Genomic DNA, 26,532 nt, shown 5'->3' on the forward strand with positions numbered 1-26,532 from the left:
TTCCTCGAGGGCCAGGTTAAAGAGGACGCATGATAGCGCATCCCCTTGTCGTAGACCATTGTTGATATCGAATGGTCTTGAGAGCGATCCTGCTGCTTTTATCTGGCCTCGCACATTGGTCAGGGTCAGCCTAGTCAGTCTTATTAATTTCGTCGGGATACCGAATTCTCTCATGGCCATGTACAGTTTTACCCTGGCTATGCTATCATAGGCGGCTTTAAAGTCGATGAACAGATGGTGCAACTGTTGTCCATATTCCAACAGTTTTTCCATCGCTTGCCGCAGAGAGAAAATCTGATCTGTTGCTGATTTGCCTGGAGTGAAGCCTCTTTGGTATGGGCCAATGATATTCTGGGCTATCCGGCCTAGCAAGATAGTGGAGAATATCTTATAGATGGTACTCAGCAACGTGATACCTCTATAATTGCTGCACTGTGTGATATCTCCCTTTTTATCTATGAGACAGATAATGCCTCGTTGCCAATCGTCAGGCATTGATTCGCTGTCCCATACCTTGAGCACAAGTTGATGAACCACTTGGTGTAATTGGTCGCCTCCATATTTAACCAATTCGGCTGTAATTCCATCGGCTCCTGGCGACTTATGATTTTTTAACCGATGAATTACACGGACTATTTCTCCTAAACTTGGCGGTGGCAGTATTTGTTCGTCGTCTTCATTTGGCGGGACATCCAACTCGCCGATGTTCTGGTTGTTCAGTAGTTCATCAAAGTACTCAACCCATCGCTCTAATATGCCCATTCTGTCGGAAATCAGATTTCCCTCTTTGTCTCGGCAGGATGAGCATCGAGGTGTATAAGGCTTCATCCAGCTGACTTGTTGGTAAAACTTCCGCGCCTGGTGCGGTTGCTCCCTGTACTTTTCTAGTTCACAGACTCGTTGGTTCTCCCAGGCTTCCTTTTTCCGTCTGTGAAGTCGCTTCTCCGCTCGACGGAGTTCGTGATAAGTCTCTGCGCGTGCCCGCGTTCTTTGAGAATGCAACATTACTCGGTATGCGGCATTCTTCCGTTCCGTTGCTAGCTTACATTCATCGTCAAACCAGCCGTTCCGACTCCTTTTGCGGCTGAGGCCAAGTATGTTTGTGGCCGTATCCATGATAACGTTCTTCAGGTGATTGTGACGATCATTTGTTGATGCTTCATCTCCAGGTCCTCTGTTGACTGCGGTTATTGCGACATCCATTTCCCTCTTATAGGTGTCGCGGAGGGTTGTGTTGTGGATGGCTTCAGTGTTCACTCTCACCTGATTGTCAGAGGGGATTCTAGGTGGTATTGTTATTCGAGCTCGGAGCACCATGCCAACGAGATAGTGATCCGAGTCTATATTGGCCCCCTATATGTTCTGACATTCATCAAGGCTGAGAGGTGGCGGCGTTCAATCAACACGTGGTCAATTTGGTTGAAAGTGGTCCCGTCTGGAGAGGCCCACATATGTTTGTGGACCGCTTTCCACGCAAACCAGGTACTTCCAACAACCATTTCGTGTGACCCTGCTAATTGAATAGTCCGCAGTCCGTTATCATTTGTTTTTTCGTGTAAGCTATGGCAGCCAACGTATCGCCTGAATACGGGCTCCTTCCCTACTTGGCTGTTAAAATCCCCAAGTATGATTTTGATATCATATCTGGGACAGGCTTCGAGGGTTCATTCTACTGCCTCGTAGGAGGTATCCTTCTCCGACTCTGCAGTCTCCTCTGTAGGGGCGTGAACGTTTATGAGGCTTATATTTCTAAACTTGCCTCGCAAGCGCAGAGTGCATAGCCGTTCGCTTATGTTTTCAAAGCCGATAACAGCAGGTTTCATTTTTTGGCTGACTAAGAAACCTACTCCGAGCACATGGTTTACTGGATGACCGCTATAATATATGGTGTAGTGGCTCTTCTCCAGGAAACCGGTCCCTGTCCATCGCATCTCTTGCAACGCTGTTATATCAGCCCTATATTGGGACAGGGCATCGGCTAGCTGCTCATCAGCTTCATCTCTGTACAGGGAGCGCACGTTCCATGAGAAAATGCGCAAATCGTTATTCCGTATTCGTTGCCGGGTCCGTCGTTTTAAAATCCGTCCAGTCCGAGGCTGCTGTTGTGGCTTCGTAACGAGTTGTTTTCCGTGTAGGGTTGTCAGCCCTACCCAACCCTCAACCTGGAGGACCAGTTGGTACAATTTGTCCCGTTTTTAGGCGCAGGAGACTCGCCTTCATCCTTCTCCGTCTGCAGCTTTTCGTTAAGAAAGAGCTCCCAGCGGTCACCACGTGGAGGTGGAGATAGGGTTTGATAGTAGAGCTGTTGGTGTTGGTTCAGCAGGCATTTCCCAGGTTTTATGCTCCATCGTGGGTACCAATCCACGTTTCGCCCTGGGACCTATACTACCCTTTGACCACCTTACACTTGGATGGAATTCTTAATCTTAATTTTCATCAAAAACCTGCAAACCTATCTTCTCCATTTTGTAAAGTAATGGAGAATTCGTCAAATCAAGTCAAGTCAATCACGTCACTTTCACCCTGAAAGTCTCAATCAGTGGTGTAATTATCCCTAAAAAGAATGAGATAAAGTATCTCGGTATTCACGTAGATAGACGACTTACGTGGAGGAAGCATATCGAGACAAAAGCGTTGCAAATGTATTGAATTCAAAATGACAATTCTAAGCTGGGACTCGAGTACGACTTACGGAATTCAGCACTGAGGTTCATTTTGCACCTTCCAGCCCAATCCAGGATACTATGAATCGCCAGCGGTCCACCTTGGTTTGTCAATGTAAATGTAAATATGCACAGAGATGTTAAAATTGCGACAGTAAGAGAGGCGATCCCATTCCAGATAAGGAGTTATAAGGGAATTCTTAAGTGTAGTATTAAGATTCCAAGACTTATTTTTAATTTCAACTCCAGGAAGATTCAACAAAGTAAATATGCCCCTCAAAAAGAGTTCAATTTGGGAAAAATATATAGATATTTCCGATATGTTTTAAGGTTTTGTGTCGATGTCTGTCTGTCCGCCCTTTTTGTTTATGCATTGGAAGGTGGAAAGGTCCCTGCCATATGCTTATTTGATACTTTTACTCACTAAAACCACCTCCTCGTAAATAAAACTATAGATTTTATTTAAGGATTGCAGACACGTTTTTCGTCCTTCTCCTTCGCTTATTCCGCGGGATTGCCATTTCGGTATTACATCGTGGCGCACGAACGAACTGCGCCTCGTGTCGTTATTTGTAACTTTCGTCCGAAGCTCCTCTCCCCCTCCATTAACTTTTCCATCGCCTTCGAAGATGTTTCAGAGGCTAGCATGTAGTCCAGTTAAAAACAACATGTTCAGCATCCTCCGGAATCATTATGCATGTCGGGCAATACGGGGAGTCATCACACCCGAAGCGATAAAGATATGCACGGTACTCTCCATGTTCGCTTAGGAATTGAGTTAGGTGGTAACTAACCTCATCGTGCCTTCATTTGATCCATTTTGAGACACCTGGACCATACCTGCTATCATACAGACTGCTTCGTCTGTGGCATTCACAATGAACTCAATCTGTATGGAGCTGCGATCCTTCTATTTGCTTCCAACTTCAAAGATGGTGCCCAGATTGGAGCTACATAAAGCAAGATAGACTTGAGAACTCTCAAGATAAGGAGCCGACGGCTTTGCCTAGGACCATCTATATTTGGTAACATTCTTGCCAGCAATGTTACCACCCCGGAAGCTTCGGTTGTTAAATTTTCAAAATGGGACTTGAATTTCAGTCTTGGTCAACCACGACTTCTTTCTTATCGACTTTTGCTTCCTTCGCTTAGTGATTAATGCTACCTCGATTTTATACTCTGCAAGCGTCAGACCAGCTTCCTCTTGCCAAGACCTGATTTAAAAAATTGCCTCGTTTGTGAGTATCTCGATCTCATCAATATCTTGTTTGCGAAGCCAATGATAGTCACTCCTTTTAATAATTCCGTCATAAATTATTATCCAAGGAGAGGACCGAGGACTGATCTTTGAGGATTTCCGCAGGTTGTTCTATATGTCTTAGGTCCATCTTCCGCAGTTATTTTGCTCCATTTTTCCGTATTGAAGGCATTCTTCACGTCGAGAGTAATTACCGCGATTTATTAGCCTCCATTGCTTTTCCCGCAATTTCTGTCATCGTGCTAATCGCATTGACAAGAGATCTTGCCTTTCGGAATCCAAACCATGATTGGTACAAGCCTATTAAAGATGACCCGTTCGAAAAGTTTTCGGATGCCGTTTAGCAGGGATATTGGTCTATAAGACGAAGGACCGCTCAAAGGTTTATTTGGCTTCGGGATTAGCACAGACTTTTGGTTTCTCCACTTTTCCGGGAAAATCCCATCTTTGAGGCACGTCGTAAATGCTTCAGCGAACCACCTTGGAACTGCTTTGACGGCCACTGTCAGTGATTTATTCGGAATGCTGTCTAAGTCTGAGGCTTTATTTTCGGCAATCTTCTTCGTGGCTTTCAGGACTTCTTCAGTGGTTACCATGGGAATTTCATCGGAATCTATCTGGACAGTGGGTAGGTTGAAACTTGCGGGAAGAGAGTACTAATGATATTCCGCAACAAATCAGGTGGTGAGCTGCGGTGAGCGCTTACCTGTGGTTGACGCCTTAACTGTCTTGTATGCACCTCCCCATGGGTCGAAGTACGCGTCCTGGCATAACCTCTTGAAGCGTTCGGTTTGACTTCTAGAGATGGCTGCTTGCAGTTCTTTATTCGCCTTCTAATATCGATTGTGCAACTCTACAGACTCAGGCCGGCTTCTACTACGTTGGCTTTAAGGCAAAGTATTTGTTCGAACATTTCCTTGTCAAGTTTTTTGGATGTCTGACCCCCTACAGCAGTTTTCTTGACTCGTTTTGCTCGTGTCCTACTTTCCATCGGGAAGATTACTTCAGCTGCTTTGCCCAGTGATGACTCTCCCCAGGCCTAAGCTCAAGAAGCAAATGGCCTTTCTGCGTGCGTTTTATCGGGTTCACGTGTTCAACCAGGTCCAGGAGGGAACTGTTTGTCTTCACTTTCGCCAAGATTTCTGCATATGTCAGCGCCCTTGTTAATTTTCTAATCAGCGCATCTGGCCGCGACCTCTTTTGCGGCCTACCTTTTCTCTCTACTTTAGTCCAAGCAGGTTCACTGACGCTTATCCCCCGATGGTTCGGTAGACTTTCACCGGAAAGTTTGCTGATTGCGCCTGTTGTGTTTTACCCTTCTTACGCCCACTCTGAGGATTCTCTACTATTGTCCCCAGGTCGTTTACGGGGCTCTGCTATTTATTTTTCGCTACGAAAGCGATCCACTGCTAGATTATCAACTCAAGTCCGTGTTTCTATCAGCTGTATTGATTTTGTGGGTGTTTGTGTTGCTAGTTCTACTGTAGCTTCTTTTTGCTTAGAACAGTGTAGCCTCAAAATAAATCGATCTAATAGGCCGTACTTGGCTTTTTATTTCACGGTGCCCATTGTGTTCGAAACCTACAAACTCCATTTGGTTCAAAATCATCTCCCCTAACTTTGCAAACATGTCCTTGTCCTCACCATTTGCAGCATTAGTACTTGTAGTCTGCTCGTTTGCCTGTCTGTCCGTCGGTTACATACGATTTATTCGGAAACGGCTGAAGTGATTATCACGAAACTTGGCGAGGATATGTGACCTGCGAATCCCTTTACATATAGCAAGTGTCGCCATTTTGAATTGAGTTTAAGAGGGGGCTCTCCATTCATGCGAAAGCGGGATGCATAATTTTTTTCTCAGAATATGGTCGTGTTGGGTAACAAATGAAAGGGCTCAATTAGTACTTTTCAAAACTGGTTAAATATTTTATATCGGGTGGACCATATGGGAGTAAGGGCTCAAAAAATGACGTCAAAAAGTGGTCTCGGCTCGTTCTCAGAATTTATCCAAACGAAAAATCTGAAAAAATCACAGTGGTGTATCTAAACGAAATCTAGGCCCCAAAATACATCCTGTTCCGAAATGTGCACAAATAAAGTTAATAATGGTATATTAGCGCATTTTAGAAATTTAGCCGGAAACACCCCTTGATTGTTGAGTGTTGATTTTTTTATCATTTATATATCAATATCATTGATAAATTCTTGCTTTTCTTGATTCCTAATTCTATCTTTCCATAGGATTTTAATACTCGCCAACTCAACTGAAACTCTTTTGAAAAACGTTTAGCGATATGTGCTTTTCCCGAAATCAAATTCCTCATTGTGCTCTATTTTTTGACATTTTCAATTGTAGATTTTCCTTTTAAAACTGCTTACTATGCAGAGTATATAATCAACTAAATATCAACCTAAAATTGGAGCTTAATTCCCAGAGTCCAATTTACTTCACTGTTGGAGAAATTCTCAACAATTTCTAAGGTTACAGGAAAACCGATATTACTGCCTGGGACTAGTTCACAGCAAGGTCTTAATATTATTTCGAATAGGTTTGCCATTTCAACAATATCTTGAATTTGACATGTTAGAAACGCCATAAATCATTAGGATATAATGTCATTCCTGTTTTGAGCGTAACAGCTTTCATCGGAGTTCGGCGTATTAGTAATTCAATTTTGAAAGTAGTCTATCTGCAAGAGTGAATAACTCTTTGTTTAAACCGAATTGTTGCATTTCGCAATCAATAATCATAATCAATAGGTGAATATTAAACTTTTGGTGATTATAATATAACAAACTGTTGGATGATCTTGTCAGTCCTCATGTATTCCTCGGAAACTTGGGTTCTTAGCAAGAAGAATTGCGAAATCTTGGCCGCGTTCGAGAGAAGAATCCTTCGAAGAATTTTTAGTCCCCTACATGAGGATGGACGATTCCGTAGCCTACATAACGATGAAATCTATGAGCGATACCATGACCGTCCGGTTGTGGATAAATACCAGCTCAATAGGTTACGGTGGGCGGGTCACTTAATCCGTATGGATGAGGATGATCCCACCCGGAAAGTTTATAAGAGCAATATCTATGGTAGAAAAAGAATACGAGGCCTAAGATGGAGCGATGGCGTAGGTCAGGACGCCAGACAGCTTTTAGGGATATCGAATTGGTGGACTTCGGCGCAAAACCGGGATGTCTCGACTTCCTTGTTACGGCAGGCCTAGACCTAGAACTGTTGGAGACCGTCAATACCTAAATAGTAACCTACTTCACTGTTTTGCGTGAAATCCATAGTAACAAGAGAATAGATCAATTTGCATGGCGTTTGCAAGAAGTCATTAATTCCAGAAATGTTATTCTGATTTCCTTGAAGTCTTCAGAATATATCCCATTTCCAGCTCAAATTTAGCTGCCATTCTACTATAATTTAATTGAACACATATTTGATAAATCATGTTTCAGCCCAACCATATTTAAAGAAGTTCATTAATATACTTGTTCTATCAACTTCTTTTCAGGTGCATTCTTGAATGCAATCACAATGAAGACCACTATCAAAAACTACTTCCTTTAATCAAAATCAGAATGTCAACACGAGGAATGTTTACCACAAAGCCAATGTTAATTCACAGGAAGCTGGCAGTCTACAGAAAATTATTTCATCACAATATGGATCAAACCAATGCAAACAATAATCAAAACGTCATTCAGAAAGGAAGAAGACGATAGAGGTCCTCGAAACTACATAGAATACGTACCAACATTGATTGCAAGCCAAACCGCAAATTCGTCAGAGAGCACATCAACAGTCGGCATCCGGCGTCTCCTAAATGAAGCTTCTATTGAATTCCTGTTCGAAACAAGTTCTTCTGCTCCTTGCAGCTTTCCTTCTGTTGAATAATTTTCATTTCGTTTCAATGGCTAATAAGTCACTACCTATTTCGTCGACTACCACTGTTCTGCCATTATTGGAAAAGTTTGGTCGATTCCGAAGCCTGGAGGTCATGATGTCGAATAGGATGCAAGATATTTCCACGATACAAAGGGAGTTTGAGCAGTTTCTGAAATTGTTCAATGTGAACATAAGGAACACGAGGGTGAACTTTTTTCATCGACATGGTGAGTACCGAATTTCTACATATTTCACTGTTGAAAATGCATGCCTGCAAGCGTGAATCGCTAAACAGATTCACTACTCTCTTTAGCATAGTAATTTGGATAGCACAAGATCTCCCAAAAGTTGGGAAATGGACCCAACGAAAGAGTTGTTGAAGCGCGAATAAGGGAAGCTACATTCTCTCTGAATTATCATTTACACATTTTCACTGCTCTTTCATCCAAATCAGATTTTCCTTTTTGATCTATGAACGTTTTTGTCTACTTTCAGGATTGAGGGATTTTCTAAAGCAACTCGAGAACGTGAACAATTCCATTGTAGTGAGTACTTTCGACCCGGCATCATCTTATGATGAAACAATAGACGAGATTTATACGAATCAGTGTGCACTATCTAAAAGACTTTCCAAGGAGTTCAACAAAACCGTCCTTTTCTGGCCATGCCAGGGCATGAGGGTGAGTATTCTACAGGCACTTATACTATACCCAAGTATGCTATGTTTGTAAGTATACATTATGTGTACGAGTGCACGATATGTTAGCACGTTTGTCATCGTTGAAGATGAGTAAAGGATGTTGACTGTTTGAGGTAGGACAGATACGGAAAAGAATCATGGATGCGGGGCGCTTTCAGACTCATGGTTGTTTTCTTTGAAAGCACATTACTTTCTGAAGTGTGTTTTTATAGTTGTTCCCTAGTAGATTATGAGGGTGGGAGCTAACAATGTTTCTTTTTATCTGATTTTGAAGAATTGTGATTTTCTTATAATTTAGGGAGGGAAATTAAGTGAAGAGAAGATTACTGTTAAAATTGAAATGAAAAATTAAATTATTCTTTTTCAACCACGAGAACGAACATTTCAACAATATCATTGGAGTTGTCTAGTTCTAATTACTCAATTTCTTAACCAATCAATTCAATATGTCTGTCCGTTTGCCTATTTTTAGATAAACCTATGATCGTTAAGATTTAGTATAAGGGTGAAGATGATCAAATTACATACGAGTTCAAATATTGAATTTACGCTTAATTTGAGGGGAATACAGATAAATGAGATTATCGGAACATAATAGATAACACCCCGAGCTAGAGACTCATCTAGCATCATGAAATTTCTGTTCACTCATTTCTTTTCTTACTTTAAACTGTATGAGTATGGGTTTGGACTCGAGTGGTTCAAAGTCACCTTCCACTCTAGACCATTTCCCGCATACTCGCGGTTTTCTAAACTATTAAAGGGAACTGATATACGAATTTATCAATACTTTCAATTGTTAGTCGACTATCACTATATGAACCATTTGAAACGGAAGATTTGATTGCAACCAAGTCAAGGCAAGATAGCGCGCCTTGCCGTAGCCGTCAAAATAAACTCGACACCGGATACTCTCCGGAGTCCTACCATCTTATTTCGCTTACGCCCAAAATGTCCAGTTTATATCGTTTTAATTCCCGCCCAACTGGGGACACTTGCTGCCGTTGTCGAGGAGCGTGCGTACATTGCACGAACTAATTATCATATATTCCGTTTTTGGTAGTCAAAGGTCATTGGCATGAGGTCCTTCTCTATCCGAGGCGTTGTTGACGTTTCAGTAACAGTAGAGTTTCAAAATTTGCAGGTTGCTAGCTCACGAATTCCTTCCCCTTTTGGTCACCGCTTGCTATAAACAGGGAAGGCTTTGAGTGTATTTTTAAGCTCCAACTCACAGGGCGTTCTTCGTTGAAGCTACCCTATTTTCATTACACAGCGCTAGGTTACTGTAATGCCCAGCTTGCTGGGGCTTACGAATGCGTCCAAAGTATTTCCTGATTGCCGTAAAGGGCGACTGAAAGTTTTTGCTGCCGACAACATGCCGACCCACTACGCCCTGCGACTATCAAAACTGGACTATGATTGGTTTGTTGAATGTACGCCCGCTCCTCGATAAACGTATTGATTATCCCCAGAATGCTGGCTTTCTCCGACTGGAGCGATAATTCTAACGATGTAAGGTGTTATTTGAGTTTTCGTGGTGTTTCTAGCGATCTAATTGTCTCTGCTAATCGTATAAATACCAAGATATCAGAAACCACTTGTTGCCTTTACAGTACTACAGTCTGCTCTTAAACGGGTTTATTTATAACTTATATACTGTTTTAAATCTACAATACTATCCTAATTAATTCTAATTACATTACTATATCAGTTTTTTTTATAAAGAAAATCATTTCCTGAAACTTTTTCAAAACGTTTTTGTATATCCTGAAAGAAGAAGAAGAATATGTACGCTGGACATTTTGGATCTAAACGGAGCAAGATGGTGGAACTTTGGAAATACTCTCTCTCGGCAATATGCCTTTGCAAGCTGGAACGTCGTAGCGGACGTGAATTTTTTCTCGATTGTCACTGAAGGCTACCGCAAGGTGCTCTCTGGTGGGCTGTTTTGTGATTGCAAGATTCTGGTCCAGGCTAAGGAGCATCACAATTGTACAGGGCTATGTACCAAAACCGACATCCTTTCTGAGGAGAAATTAAATGCAGAAGACGCTATCTAAAGGGATCACCATTTGATAGTCGCTTATATTGGCTTGCGTGATGTGTTCGCCATTTTTCGCTGTGACCCTCCAAGTTCAATATCGACCACTTGTATGGTCTAGATGTCGCTCGGCAGTGGGAGAAATGTCTTGATCGGAAGGCAGATACAATGAGTAACTTGTCCCAAAAAATATCAATGAGCATTTGTCTCCATCAAGAACGCTCTTTTCTCGGTTGCCAAACAGATCTTCGGCCATGTCCCCAAGAGGTGTCATAAGATCTGCCAGACTGCGGAATCGGGGAAGCGAATCGATAAATGGAAGGGAGGGAAGAAAGAAATGGAAGGTTCTATTGACCGCTGTGAGCAATAACGAACGTGACATGCTCGGGCGCCCATACCGTGCAAAATAAGGCGAATCTGAGTGTAACTACGCGGTATTTATAGCGATTAAATTGTTTGAAATAATTAGAACTTGCTTTTTCTATTCGCTACTGTCTTAAGTCTTAAGACTTGTTAGCACTGATGAAGGGAACAAATGGTTCCCGAAATATCGGTATTTGCACGACCAATAAACAACATTAATTATTTCAAATAAGAATAAAACCAACGTCCTGTGCGTCATGACGAAAGGGAATTTGTTATTGCGCTGGTCAGGGAAGCATAAGATGCCGTGAATTGCAAGTATTTTCGAAGTGTAGAAGAAAGAGGTTACATGAGGTCGCAAACCTTTCAAAGCTCATGTGAGGGACGTTAATCGATCCTTCATCCACGAAAATGAGGAGCTGAAGTGGTGGAAGGAACACTTTATCACCGTTCTTAACCGTATAATATCCGGCGACGGTTCGCTTCCTATTGATGAAATGGCTAGTCATCGTAACATATGGATACCGGCTGTTCCTCCAAACAGAAGAGAAATCGCATAGAGTAATTGAGTAAAGCCGCTGCATTCAACTGTCTTCACGCAGAGCTACTCATCGCTGAACCAACGGAAGGGGAGCATTTCGAGGAAACTAATATCTCAGAGAAATTTGAGGTTCAAAGCGGAGTCTACAAGGGTTGCATCTTGTCACCGATATTATTTCTTCATACTTCAATTTTATCAATTCAATGGACTGTGTTATTTTTCCTTAAACATCTCGACTACGCTGATGGCATCTGTTTGCTTTCTTACCGGGTCTTGAATTTTGGCCAAATGGTTCTGGATTTGGAGAGGCAAGTAGAGTTGGAACAAAAATAAATACTAACAACGCAAAATTCGCCTTCGATAGTTTGTTTGAAATCCGGAAATGCAGTTATTTCAACACCTGGATCAAATAGAGACTGTTCTGTGCTAGCATTCTTTCTGCTCTGTTATGTGGGAGTAGCAAATGGGAAGTAACTTCTACCATTACGCCAAGCCGTGGTGAACACTTGTCTGCGACATACTATTGGGGTACGCTGGCCTGATACTATTTAGAACAAAGAGTTTAGTTAGCGCTCTCTCAGCCACTCTCTAGAGATTGCCGACAAGTGGATTGTCCCAAAAGAACTTTGTGTAGATCGGTAGAAAAGAAATGCGGGCGCCTCGGCAAATCCTAGAAAATGTTGAAGGGCATTTTAGTGAACTGCGCATGGTGGGGCTTAGCTGCCCTTGACGCGCTATGCTCCATCAAGGGGTGAAGGGCAACCATACATGGATAGTGCTTAGGATCGGTGTTCTCAGCCTCTCAGAATTTTGTTCCGAAATTGTTCACGTGTCCGAGGAAGCTGATTAAAGTGGCGTTGCACAACTGTTTTCAAGATTTTTTTGTGAAACAAAACCTTATTAGAATTGATCCGATACTTGTCTATCTGTATGTCTGTCTTTTTTGACATCGGAAGGTGAAAAAGTTCAAAACTTACCCCTGGCTCCTGTCATACGGCTATGTGAGGCTTTTACTTACTAACACCACCTCCTTCTCCTTCGCTTACCTCGCGGGACTGTCATTTTGGTGCCATTTCGCGGAGCAGGATCAGTGACGAACTGCGGCTCGAGTCGTGTGTTACTTTCCGTCGAAGCTCCTCATGCCTCGACAAATTGTGGAGCGCCTTCATAAATTTTTCCAACGACCTCCAAATTTTTTCAAAGGGTAAAATTTTTTCCGCGATATTCTCGGGTGACAACCGCGCTTAGGCTTCAATTTCCGCCTCCTGTATATCTGCCTGTCTATCACATCCCATTTATTCGGAAGCACCTGGACCGATTGTAACGAAAATTGATGAGAGTGTGTGGTATGTTATTCCCTTCATCTATTTTGTGTTAAATTTAAGGGGGACTCCTCAAACATGTGAATGGAGGGTGCAAATTTTTTTCACAGAATATGGCCATGTGAGGTATAAAATAAAAGGGCTCTATTAGTGCTTTTCGAAACTGATCCCATATTTGATAGCGGGTGAAACGTAGGGGAGTGATGGCTCAAAATATGACCCTCAAAATTGTAAAAAGTCTCTCAGAAATTATCCAACTAAACGAAATCTAGGCCTGAAAATTCATTCCGTTCCGATATCTGGACAAATGAAGTTAATAATAGTATATTATCATATTTTAGAAATTTTGCCTGAAACCCCTCTTAAGTTCATGTTAGAACTACAAAAATTGAACTTGCACAAGGCACATAAGACATAACTTTGGGAAGAAAATCCAACTATTATTAACAAAGTTATAGAAGGTGAAACTTTTACATTTTGTGTGAATTTGGTGCATTCTGAAACGTATATGACGTTATCATAACACAGCAATTCGTCAATACCACAACAAAGTGAGCTGACGTGAATGGGAGGCCGCATGGAAACATTTCTTTTTAGTTTTTTAATCATTTACACAATAGTATCAATATCAATTACCCCAGGCAGACATATGAATATATATGCAAATGAAGCTTTGAGGTAGGGCCTAATTCAGATAAATATATTTGTGCATTGAACAAGCGATATTCAATATACATACTTTATATGTACATATGTATACTTTTATGCACGAAGTATATGATCAATTTACATATATGCATATATAATAGATAATAGGTAATAGATTACACTTGTTTGTTTAGGGTCAGCATAAGTTCTACGTTTGTAATATGTATGTATTTCTTGTAGTTTGGAAAAAATATGAAGAAATATTTTGGCTTTTTAGCCATATACGAATGGAAAAATGCGCGCAGAAAGTTACTCACATAAAATGAACACAAACCCGAAACGCCATTTTCCAGTACTCCAACTTGTTTCTTTCATGGAAGACATTTTATAAAAACCGCTCCTCAAAATAAATTCATAAAGAAAAATTCAAAGTTTTCGTTCTTGGGTAAACAGCTGCATATAGGAAACCTTATAATGGAGTTTGCCTTTGTGCAATACATGCAATTGTCGTGTATGGTGGCAGGAATCAGTTAACTTGGGGCTTCAAAGCGACCAAATATTAGTTTTTAATTGACTAGAACATGGAAAGCAAATAGACGTCAATGTGTTGTGCCTTAATTTGTTACAAAGCGCCAGCTTAGGCACACATCAACCGTTTGTCTCCTAGTGCATTCCCTACTCGACACGAGAATAGTTACTGTATAATATCCGACTTTAAATGCTCCCCCATCGGTAAACCTTTACCTAGTTAAACATCCATAGCATTTGCACGAATTTCAGGTTCAAAAACGACACATCTCCTCAAGAATGGTTTCCGGAAAGCATTGTAGGAACGAGAGAACGAAATTTCCCCAATGTATTATAATTCAATACATTCCCAATTCAATGCATCGCTGTTTTACTGCCGTAATTGAAATGGAAGTTTGAACTAGATTTCGTTCACTGTGAAGGTTTTGTAGTAAACCTTATTAAAATCGGTTTATTGTCTGTCTGTCACCAAATTTAGAGGAAATGTGACAACTATGAACGCACAGGCACACAGTGAGTTACATCTTACATCAAATTTAAGGGGGGTCCTCATACATGTGAACAAGGGATGTACCTTCTGTTTCGCCAAACGTAGTCATGTGGCTATTGGCAAGGAGAGGGGTCGAAAGTGATCATTTCCTTCACGGAGCCATTCTCAGAAACTACCCAACTGAAAAATCTGTAGTCTACTACTATAATTTTTGGTAATTGATTTCAAAACCCCCTTTAAGTTCATCCTATAAGAAATTTTGCAGTAATATAGGCAATAACATAGAATATGATCCTACCCAGTTTGGTAGAAATCGCACTATTACTAACGTGTTTTGATGTGTGTTCTTCAACCTCCTCTGCCGTGCAGTTTGGGTTCCCTAAGGAATCCCGTGGTGCTGAGCAAAATTTCAACCTTGTTGCCGGATGAGGGTGCGCAGGAGGAAGCACTTGCACTTGCACTACAGGAAGGATCTTCCTCTTCCTCCTATATACACTCTCCATCTCCTTCGCTTTGAGGGTAGGGTTGAAAATTAAAATTTCACCATAATAATATTAGAAAAATCTCAATTTGAAGTGCATTAACTTTTTAAAGGTGGAGCGGTGACCGTCACAAGATTTCATTGGGGTTGTGCCTCCATAACATGTCCCGCCCAAGAAACTTCAACCTTTTCCTACATTAGGAAGTTTAAAACTTTCAAAATAGGTCGGGTTTTCAAGACATACACTTTAGCGTAATATAAATAATATAAGGTGTGTGTTTGAAATTACATTTTTGCTCTATACCGTCTGAAATAAAGATCACTTTTTCGAAATTCACTGTATGGTATTCTCAAATTTATTCAAGGAATATAAAATAGTGCGGTAGACCATGGTATCTGCTCGTAAATACTGAGAAGTTTCGTAAAAGCCCTGCTCCCATCAACAAAAGTTTATCACCTTAAAATAATACAAAATAAGACCATTCCGCTAAAACGCAAAGTCCTGCACAAGTAGATACATTGCTACTATATCCAAAGGCTGTGTACCCAGAACTAAGATTACTACATCCAAACGGCTCATTTCACGTTTCACTATAGAAACACAAAGTTTTTCTAACGGAAATTCTGGATAAATAAACGAGTCGAGGAGGACCCTTCTCAGAAGAGGATCCACCACTCCAGGGTTTACGCTATTGGGTGCTCCATGTATTTTTGTATCTTTCTGGGAATGTTACGGTAGGAGAGGAAAATTGTATGTGATTTCTTATTTTCAATTCATATTGTTTCATTAGTGAGGCTTTCGATGCGTATAATTGGACATTGTTATCGGACCAATTGCAACCATACTCGGAGATGCCTAATTCACACTATCCAATTTGCACATTTCAGTATATTTGATTGTGTTCCTAGAATCCCCTTGATAGAAACACAAATAAACTTTGTTACAAATTTTTAGCTCAACAAGTTACGATGAAAATTCGATCGATAAGTAAGCCTGCTTCACCTGCCTCAAGTTCAGATTTGGGTCAAGTTTATCTTTATGAATTTATCTGATGACAATGTTTCCATTCGCTTATTCGATACTATGTATATGTAAACCTTTCTTCGATTCAGATTAAAGCCTGTCGAAGATTCCATCCAAATCTGTTGAAACTGTTAATTGATACATGTAGTTCCAGTGAATGCCATTATATTCCATGCCAGAACACAGAAGAGCTTGTTTGATTTTAATTGCAATTACATCTTAATGAAGTTCCCTCTTTCAACGGGTTAATGAGGAACTCGTTAGTTATCCTTTCAGGTTCCGCTAGAGTGGCATACCACAAAGGTAGTCGCAAATCACACAACCTTCGCATCCGGGCGGTATTACACCCAGTCCATTGTTGTTATTTTTAATTGTTTAATGAAGTCGAATCAGTTTATGGTGTAGCAGCTCCACATTATAGATTCGAATATTCATTGATGTTATCACTATCGTCAGAAAGCCTAAAATAGACTTGAATCTATATTTTATTTTCAGATATCACATAATTTGCAGCCCTCGTTTGAATCCATATCATTTGCTATTAAGAGTATATCAAAGAAGTTAAATTGGTCGGAAATATGTATATTAGTTACAGGTTAGTAAATTCATAGGACATAGGATTTGTTCTTGCACTTGCACGTGGATTAAGACGACTTTACAATTAATAAACAATATTTTTTGTATAAAAAAGAAAAAAGAACATATGTATGTTTACTATAAAAAGATATTCTAAATGTGTATGTATGCATTTATTGCTTTAGATAAAAATTGGGGATTACCTCTGGCGATAGCAGCGAATATCCACATTCCCTTCCGACTGAATATTGACATTGTACCCATAGATGCGTTGGCGACAGACGACAAAACTGGAAGAGGTAACATCACGAAAGTGGCATTTTAGATAATAAATCATGAAAGCTTTTCCATTGCAGCAATAATAGTGACGTCTCCCCTTGACCATCCTTCGACTTTGGCTACAATACACAAACTTCACATGTTAAACAATACCAAAGTTTTACTCATCGATACTGTGGCCACGTCCTTCAACACCGCGCACAGTTTCTACAGGGGCTTAAGCGACATCCCCAAAACTTCACGATTAACTTCCAATATCCTAGTGCTGACAATATTGAGTGACCGATATAGGCGTTTCCTGCAAATTGCTTTCAAGGACAGAGGTATCGAGTTGGTCCGGAATTTCCGCCGTGTGAAACGACAGCCTACGAGGGAGGGAAACCCTTCGATCCGGGCTCATTCAATTAGTGATAATGGAAATCAAAACAGAGTACAAAATAGCAGTGATGAGATTCATCAAAAATGCCCTATATTCGATTATAGTACAATTTCCAAAGAGAATGCATCGGTCTGGTGCGGGGACATAATTGAAACGCTGAACAAAGGATGTCAATTACACCCCCGGGTCGTGGCCGAAGTGGAGAGCATTTGCAATACAACATTCTACCTTACCAAACGAAACAATGCCATTAACGACAATGGTATTAGCGACAGTCACATTCGCAGTTCGCGAAATTCTGCAAATGGCAGCGAGCCTGATAGCAAATTAACACGCCTCATGGAAAATTTCTATCTCTTCGACTTTCTCCTGTCCAGCATGCAAGGCGTCGAGGAGGCCCGAGCCCCCAACTACGATTTCGTGGTGGTGGATTTTCAGCGGAATTTTTCGTACAATAACTTCACATGGCGACCGTTTCTAATCCTGGAGCGCAATGATATTGACCTGATGAGCTACACATCACATCCTATCCTGCCAGGGTACAATGATTGGCTGCTGGACGGCCGAGTTAATTTGTGGAAATGTGAGGCTGTCTGCTGGCTGGTCATATCGATTTGTGCTATTTGTTTGATTTGCATCATAATTGGGAGCGTTGCGTTGGGAATTGGAGTTCGGTGAGTATTTATGCAATCTCAGAGTTTGACTAAATGACCATCAAGGATTCAATTGACATGCAAACAACACTGAAATGCTATTAACTCTTCACTTTGGCGCTTGTAAATTGTGAGTTTTATTACCGTGTGACTTCATCAACCCCTCAGGGTTAGCATCAGGTCGCATCCTCTAAATATACTTCGGAGCCATGACACATTGAGTTATCTGAGGTTTTGGGACAATATTGAAGTCATAAAGCAATTATTTCGAATATCAAACGACTACTTTGTGAAAAAAGAGTCTTCTTTATTTCTTCACTAAACAAATTTGGAAGCCCGGCGCTTGAGGTGTGAAAGGTTTTGCTGATCTTTCGTGTAATAATGTTCGGGTAAACGATGGTTTCATTTATTCATAGCTCGTAGTGCATATATATAGGTTGAATATACCCAACATTAAATTTAATGTGGTGCCGACATTTTATCTCTTACGGAGTACCAATTTGGCATAGAAGAGGCAACTTTGGCTTACTCTAACTTTGTTAGTAGTAGCACGATTTGCACCAAACTTTTGAGTAGGCTGTTCTCTATTAAAGTTTATATTAATGCAAAATTAATGAATTTAAGGAGGTTCGCAGTAAATTTTAGAAATATATTTATATGCTATTATTAACTTTGTTTTAGCAAATATCATAGATGTCGCAATTGGCTGGGAAGTACTAATCGAGACCTTTTATTTTATACTCCATATGACTTCATTTGGTGGAAACAATTTTTTTTGGTGAGGATGCTGGGAGTCCTGAGTCCGCATCCGCTTTATAACATCAGTCAACATTTTTTCTTTTCTTTTCGAACTTGGTTGTTTAACCCAAAAAGAGGAGTCGGTGGACCACAAGAAAGAAAGTAAGTTGCTTCCCGAGTGGTCCAGTCCGTCATCAAGTGGAGCCCGTATTCAGGCGATACGTCGACCCCCATAGCTTACATAGGGATACCAATGATAACGAAGTGCGGATTATTCAGTTAGCAGGATCGCACGAATTAGTTATCGGAAGTACCTGGTTTGCGCGGAAAGCGATCCACAAACATACTTGGGACTCTCCAGGCGGAACGACTTTCCACCAATTTGACCACTTGCTGATTGAACGCCGCCACCTCTATAGAGGTATATAAACCCGGATCACTATCCCGCTAGCATGGTGCTCCGAGCTCGAATTACAACACCACCTACAGTCCCCTCTGACAATCAGGTGCGAGTGAATACTGAAGCCATTCACAACACAGCCCTCCGCAACATCTATAAGGGCGAAATGGATGCCGCAATAAACGCAGTCAACAGAGATCCTGGAGGTGAAGCATCAACAACTGAAGAACGTTATCATAAATACGGGCACAAAAATACTTGGCCCTAGCCGCAAAACTATTTGGAACGACTGGATTCACGATGAATGTAAGGTAGCTGCGGAATGGAAGAATGCCGCATACGAAGTAATGTTGCATTCTCAAAGAACGCGGGCACGCGCAGAGACTTATCACGAATTCCATCGAGCGGAAAAGTGACTTCACAGATGGGAAAAGGAAGTCTGGGAGAACCAACAAGTCTGCGAACTATTAAAGTACATGGAGCAGCCGCACGAGGCGCCAAAATTTTACCAACAAGGTGGCATGATGAAGCCTTATACACCTCGATGCTCATCCTGCCAAGTCAAACAGGGAAATCTGATTTCCTACAGAATGGACATATTAGAGCGATGGGTTGAGTACTTTGATGAACTACTGAACAACCAGAACATCGGCGGGTTGGAGGCCCCGCCAACTGACGACGATAGACAAATACTGCCACCACCAACTATAGGGAAACAGTCCGTGCAATTCATCGGCTTAAAAGTCGCCAGGATTCGATGGAATTACAGCCGAATTAGTTAAATATGGAGGCGACCAGTTACACCAAGTGGTTCATCAACTTGTGCTCAAGGTAATCAATACCTGACGATTGGCAACGAGGCATTATCTGTCTCATACATAAAAAGGGAGATATCACACAGTGCAGCAATTATGATGTATCACGTTGCTGAATACCATCTATAAGATATTCTCCTCTATCTTGCTAGACCGGATAGCCCCATACGCCCAAAAACATCATTGGCCCATACTAAAGAGGCTTCACTCCAGGTAAATTAGCTACAGATCAGATTTTCTTTCTGCGGTAAGCGATGGAAAAACTGTTGGAATATGGACATCAGTTGCACCATTTTTAATGGACTTTAAAGCCGCCTATGACAGCATAGCTGGGATAAAACTGTACACGGACATGAGAGAATTCAGTATCCCGACGAAATTGATAAGACTGACTAGCCTAATACTGTCTAATATGCGAGGCCAGATAAAAGTAGCAGGATCACTCTAGAGATTATTAGACATCAACAACGGGGATGTCCTATCATGCGTACTCTTTAACCTGGCTCTGTAGAAAGTGATCCGTGACGCTGAGGTAAATACAAGAGGTACGATCCTCTTTAAGTTCACCCAACCACTGGCCAATGCTGACGATATCGACACCATGGGAAGAACGACCCAAGACGTACAAACTGCCTTCATCCAAATCGAGCAGGCGGAGTTTGGCGCGAGATCTTGGACTGCACATCAATGAAGGCAAGACAAAATATGTAGTGGCAACGTCAGCTCCAAAAACCAACCAACCATTTTGAAGATGGTACGACAGTTTAGTCTTCAGAACTGTAATCACCGCATTCGCGTAACAACATAGAAGATCGAATTGCGGATGATGCTGTTAAGTTTCATGGAAATCCGGATATTATTATAAAAGTCATAGCAATTCAAACTCATCGATTTCACACAAATTTACTGCAGCTTACGCCATGCAAATAAGATGCTGGCCTCACAATTAGCGAGAATAATTAACATTCGAGTGAAATATTCAAGATCCGTTTATGAAAAATTTGTTTCTCTCCAGTCCTTTTTAAGATTTTGTATAAACACTTATATGAAGTCTAACGGTTGTTTAAAAACACAGAGGGCAATTGAATTTTTAACTATGTACACACAAAACTGTCATGAACTCATCATTCTTCACAGAGGGAAACACAAAACCTTTTCTACTTGAAGCGTCCCCCGTTCCATGTCATATTGTACTTTTATCATATTGCACTAGAAAGAGCCGAGAAGATATTGAGGTAGGTGACCAGCTCTCGGGAGCACCACATTTTCTTGAGTGGACTGTTTTCCACGTTTCTATAACATGACGTTACCCAATATACCTCTCATGCCAGTTGCGGTGGCAAAATTCAGATATGGTTTCCAAATTTCTGTCACGTCACCATATTACCCTCGAATGGTCTACGGAGGCAGATTCTAAGTCGCCTCACAGTGGTTGACGTTGATTTGTATCAATATTTGCAGCCGACTTCAATATGTTGAGCATCCACACATGCTGCTTATAGCTGAGCTTTCCGTCTATCATCACTCCCAAATAATTCCCAATTTGAATACGGACATAATTTCTTTTAGGGCGCTTGGTGATTGGAAACGCTTCCTTTTTTTCCACCGCAAGTGTCAGACCAGAACCCTCTAGCCAACCCTTGACAGTACTGATCGTTTCACATTGGTATAACTTAGCATCTTCGAGATCCTTTGCGACTACAACCAGCGTGGTTCCTTTCGGAAGGAGAATATTAAGTACATCGTTGTACATGAAGTTCTACAGAAGTGGGCCAAGTACGGAGCACTGTGAGACACCCGCAGAGACAAAGTACTCCTGGGTCCGACATCGGTGTCACAACAAAGCCTCCATTAGGTTCCAATTGGCTGAATTGAATGATTTTTTTACGTTCGGGGTCACCACCACGCAATATTGGCTAGTACAACCCTTTGCATCTTGCATTGCATCTTCGGCTAAGCCAGAACCATTTTGATGACATCAATGGTTGATCTGGCTTTACGGAATCCATACTGTCGATCTGAGAGGCCCACCTGGCTCGCAACAATCCAAAAGACAAATAGGTCTGTAGGAGGTTCGCTAGCCTGGAGGTTTACCAGCCTTAGGCAGTAGTACTAAGTTGTGTCCCTTCTATGATGCAGGAAATATACCCTGTCCTTTGTCCGGTCTGGATTTCACGGCAAATTAAAGTCCTCTATTCGGTAGGCCATCCAGACCGGGAGCGTTGTTATCTCCTGTTGTAGCCCAGATCTATAGCAGCTCTTTACTGGTGACTGCAATACGTCATATTCAGAGATCGCTGGAAGCTGTCAGTGTTCTCTGCTCGCTGGAGGAATTACCCTTGGATAATTTTTAACAAGAGTGAAGGGCACGTGATCTGTGAAGATGAACGGCCCCTGAATCGCCCTATCACGATTCTATAACCGTTCCTCCAGGTGTTTACGTCCGCTTTCAAACAGAGCTCCTTAAAGCATTTCCTCTTGCTCCGTTGGATAACGAGCTTGAGAGTTTTGTGGGATTCCATATAGGCGTGCATTTTTTGTCCCTGATCGATTCTACCTACCGCCCTCTGAGCCGTTCTTTTGACTGGGTGGCAGGTTGATTAAAGGCTGGCCAGTTCAGTATTCCACCAGTAGTTTGGTCTTCTACTGTGGAATGAGCACCTCATCGGCATGGACGCGTCATACGCTTTGGCTATTCGTTACGCCACAAGGACAGCTCTTTCTGTTGAGGTGCCAGCCACACCTATATGAAGGTCTGCTCATCCAGAGCTCTAGCAAACAAACCTGACATCTTTCTCGGTTTCCGGCATGATGGTCTTCTGCCCGGAGATTTCACCCATACCCCAAAGAAGATTGCCTGATGATCAACGTGGGTGTAGTCTTTGCTGACGCTCCAGGACATACCACGTTGGACAGAATTATATCCAACTGTTCAAAAGCGTCTAATCGACTGCGGCCGCATTTGCATTTTTCTCTCTGCTACTCTACTCATGGGACCAAGCAATGAACTCACCGGCGATCACCCTTGGACTCCTTCCCCTTGTGTCGTGAACAAGACTGTCAAGCATTTCCTCGAATTCGGACAGTATCAGACTTGGTTGGGTCTAATGGCTGTACACATAACCACATATATATTTTCGCTCACACAAAGCCGCTGGCAGTCTGACTCCCAGTACATTGTGTGGGTTGACGACCACATGCCCATACTGCCGCTCCACTAGTCGAATCTGTAACCCATACGCCACTATGATGGTTTCTGTTGGGTTCGTTAATGATGGCAACTTCCACCTCGGTTTCGCAGGTGCTCTGCTCGAGTAAATCCTGAGCGACCCTGCCATGATTGAGGTTTATTTGAATAAAGCACATTTGTTTCATTGAAAGCACCTTCTTAAATTCCAGGCATTTAGCACTTCCGACAATATGCTGGTAATCCCGTCTTTCCCTTCTTAATAAGCCAACCATTGCACTCTTTGACAATATGACCTTTCTCCCCACACCTTTTGCATCAATCGGACCGATCGAATCCGCTGGTGCATGCCTTCACGAAATTATGAAACATCTCTTTAGAGAAATCTGCAGTCTCAGATGGCAAACAACCCATCCGATGCGAATTTTTCTCGGCCTCGAGTGACTTCTGCGCTCCGTCCACTGTTATTGTCATAGGCTTTTAGCAAACTCATAATGGATTCCTCGATAAGGCAGTGCAAATTTCTTCTTTGGATATCACTTCATCGAGATCATTGCACTGTATATAGACCTCATGTTTTTAGGTTCGTACTGTGACATTCTCCCCAAATGAGTTCTTAACTTCAGTTCGGAAGCCATTAGTTTTTCCCAAGCTGGATTTTTTTCCGCTCAAACATAAGGTCACCCTTCTGGGTCATTCAAATCTTCCTGACATTTCCGCCTAGATCTTTTAGGTCAGGCTTAGCTTTCACATGTTTCAGTATCCCCGCGTACGACACGTCCCTTACTCAAGATCACAACTGCATCTGGGCGAATTCATATTTTTGCCTTTGTCTTCGCGTTTTTATTAATTACCTTGGTTCATTCACCGTTTTAATTCCCTTTGGATTTTGCCGATTCGATTGCCGGAGCTCGCAGTTGAGTGACCTGCTTTCTCTCTTTTGCATGGCGTTTTTTGCTCTCAGGCGCCTGCTGATTTCCCAGAGGATTCACACTTTTTCCCGCACTCTCCTGTTTGGTGGCAGGTCGATTGCAATACGATTAGGTGTCACTTCAATCGCCTGTGACACTGTTGGGGCTGAAGATTTCGACTTATCCATGGACCCATATCCATCCTGCTGCGATTTGTTGTATAGCACTCGAATAGCTCTCACCATATTTTTTATGGCTTGGTGTACGTTGTGTTTGTCCTTTATGAACTCGGACAGTTGTGTCAAGGGTAATTCCTCTGGATCAGGGCTCTGTCCTCCATGAGTTCTAACCGGATTACTGCTTTTAAATAGTCCTTCACATTTGGCATTCATTGACCTTCCCTCGGTTTTATATTTTATAATGATTGGCATTGGTTGAGATCTCAAATTTGACAAACTTCTTCTTCGGGTCTTTTTCCTGGCCTTGGCGTACCTCGTTCTGTCGCTCTTCTTGAATATGCGGGGTCGGTGTTGTTGCCACTTTTGTCATCGAATGAACTGCTTTTAATTCCTGTTTCTTCGATTTTGTTACTGGTGTTCTCGGTAGAGTGGTACTTCGCTAGAACACCTCCTTTTCCAAATTTAAAACACTTGTAGCATTAGATGCCACGGTGGCCACCGAGGCACTGCCGTCGAGGGATATCGATGACCGGAAGCCCACTTGCTCACTCCGAAAAACCGCCGGTACTAGAGTTCCGAGCCCCTGCACCGTAGGTTTCCTCCTTCTCACGTCTTCCATAGTGGTTTTATGTTCTGGGTATCCTTCCCACAGCCATATTGTTCAGCGCACGAGAGATAGGCAAAAACTAGCCCATACATAGCCCGAAAAGAAAAGTGATTCAACACATATTTACACATCAATAGGTATGTCTAATTCGTCAACTGCGGTCGCACCTGATGGGAGATCTGGCTACTCCTGACAGGTCTGTCTGTCTGTTTGTCACACGCATTTTTCTCGGAAATGGTTATAGCGATTGACACCAAATTTGGTGGAAGGGTGGGAACTGTGAACACTCATGCATCCAGTAAGTTACATCGTTCTACGTAGAATTTAAGGAGGGTTCCCGTTCATGAAAAAGAGGGGTGTAAATTTTTTCTCTGCAAATATAGTCATGTGGGGTGTCAAATGAAAGGTTTCGGTTAGAACTTTCCGAAGGCGCTTTGACTTTGCTGAAAAGGTGAGAAGTGCGGGGGTCGAAAGTGATTTCTTTGACGGACCCATTCTCAGAAACTACTCAACCGAAAAATCTGAAAAAAAAATCAAGGTAACTATTCTCCGAAATACAGTTATAGTTAATAATGGTATAATACTATAATTTTTAGTAATTGACTGCCAAATTACCTTCAAATTCATCCTAGAATCACGCACAGCACACCTTTCTTCGAGTTGATTTCATCGGTGAATAGAACATTACACTCTCTTGGTGAGAATTGGGTGGCAGAGGGGGGGGGGAGTGTGGACAAACTGGTAGCTTCGGTAGGATCCACACTAAATGCAGCAGACTCTTTGGTCAGCGGTAAGTCGTGTGAGAGGCAGTAAATCAACACATGTGTGCCTACTTCGACGCGGGGACCGTTGTGCCGTGAGGTGATTGAATCAGCGAGAACAACTTTATGAAAGTTGGTTCCTACCATAGGAATACGAACACGGAAGCAAAAAAGAATAGGACTTATGCGCAAGTTGCAGCATCATTTGTAGCTGCTTCTGTGGGAGTTTCCTCCAAGGTTAGCACAAAATATCTAAGACGGAATGCTTGCGAAAACACTGGACGCAGCAGGCTGTTAGGGATGATGCGCGCAAAAAGCGTTGCCCACCACACATCTTTATTGTGCTCCACCCCAGGGCCTATATGCGTGCGGAAAAACCAAGGGGCCAGAATGTGATCAAATCAGCGAGAGAGATCACAACGGTCCTTCCCATAGGAATACGGACCCGAAGGCGGGAAGAAAAAGAACGTATGCACAAGCTGCAGCCTTATTTCTGTCCGCTGCTTTAAGAGTTTCCCACAACAATGGCAAAATGTCGGAGGGATAATTTACATCCCTCCAGAACTGCGAAAATGGAGCCTGGAACGAAGGTTTTTACGATGGCTCCTCCTCTTTTGGAGTGCACTGATGAGGCTGCCTTAAAACAAGTGATCCCTGCTTGAAATTCTGGTGGTTGACCCAAGTTCATCATTTTGAATACCTAGCTCTCCAGGATGGAAGAAGTAGGACATTGGATATTTGGCCATCGCAGGACGAAACTACAAACACAGAGGATTTCAGCTAAGTTTCGAACTGGGCCAAAAGTGTTTAAAGGTGCTCAGGGACATTTATTATGATGCTCTACTTCTCCTGACAAGATTGAAACTCGGTTGTAACCGGAAACTGTAGAGCATCATTTTCCTTTAGAGATCAAAAAACAATGATGTTTGGTTTATCCAAAATAGATCAAATTCCAGCGTCTTTGATGCGCTTCTTTAAAAAGTAGTGGATAGTGGATGTAATGGCAGAACACCCGTATGGAGGCTTGCACTGACGAAGTTAATACAGGGTTAATTCTATCCGTTAGTAACGTCTACTACATTTTGAACGGAGGAAGGTA

The 26,532-nt window shown here is 42.0% G+C and overlaps 1 protein-coding gene across 2 annotated transcripts in view; it reads left to right on the forward strand.

The window, feature by feature from the left end:
- Positions 1-26,532, forward strand: part of LOC119659146 — a 103,043-nt gene that overhangs the window by 67,393 nt on the left and 9,118 nt on the right. For both annotated transcript variants that reach the window (XM_038067087.1, XM_038067088.1), the window contains exons 2-6: positions 7,437-8,037; positions 8,306-8,490; positions 16,444-16,543; positions 16,710-16,823; positions 16,881-17,856. In XM_038067087.1, the coding sequence (XP_037923015.1) occupies positions 7,749-8,037; positions 8,306-8,490; positions 16,444-16,543; positions 16,710-16,823; positions 16,881-17,856 (1,664 nt within the window). In that variant the 5' untranslated portion in view covers positions 7,437-7,748. The remainder of the gene's footprint in view (positions 1-7,436; positions 8,038-8,305; positions 8,491-16,443; positions 16,544-16,709; positions 16,824-16,880; positions 17,857-26,532) is intronic.

The sequence above is a fragment of the Hermetia illucens genome, chromosome 6 (assembly GCF_905115235.1).
Source record: "Hermetia illucens chromosome 6, iHerIll2.2.curated.20191125, whole genome shotgun sequence".
NCBI classification, from domain to species: domain Eukaryota; kingdom Metazoa; phylum Arthropoda; class Insecta; order Diptera; family Stratiomyidae; genus Hermetia; species Hermetia illucens.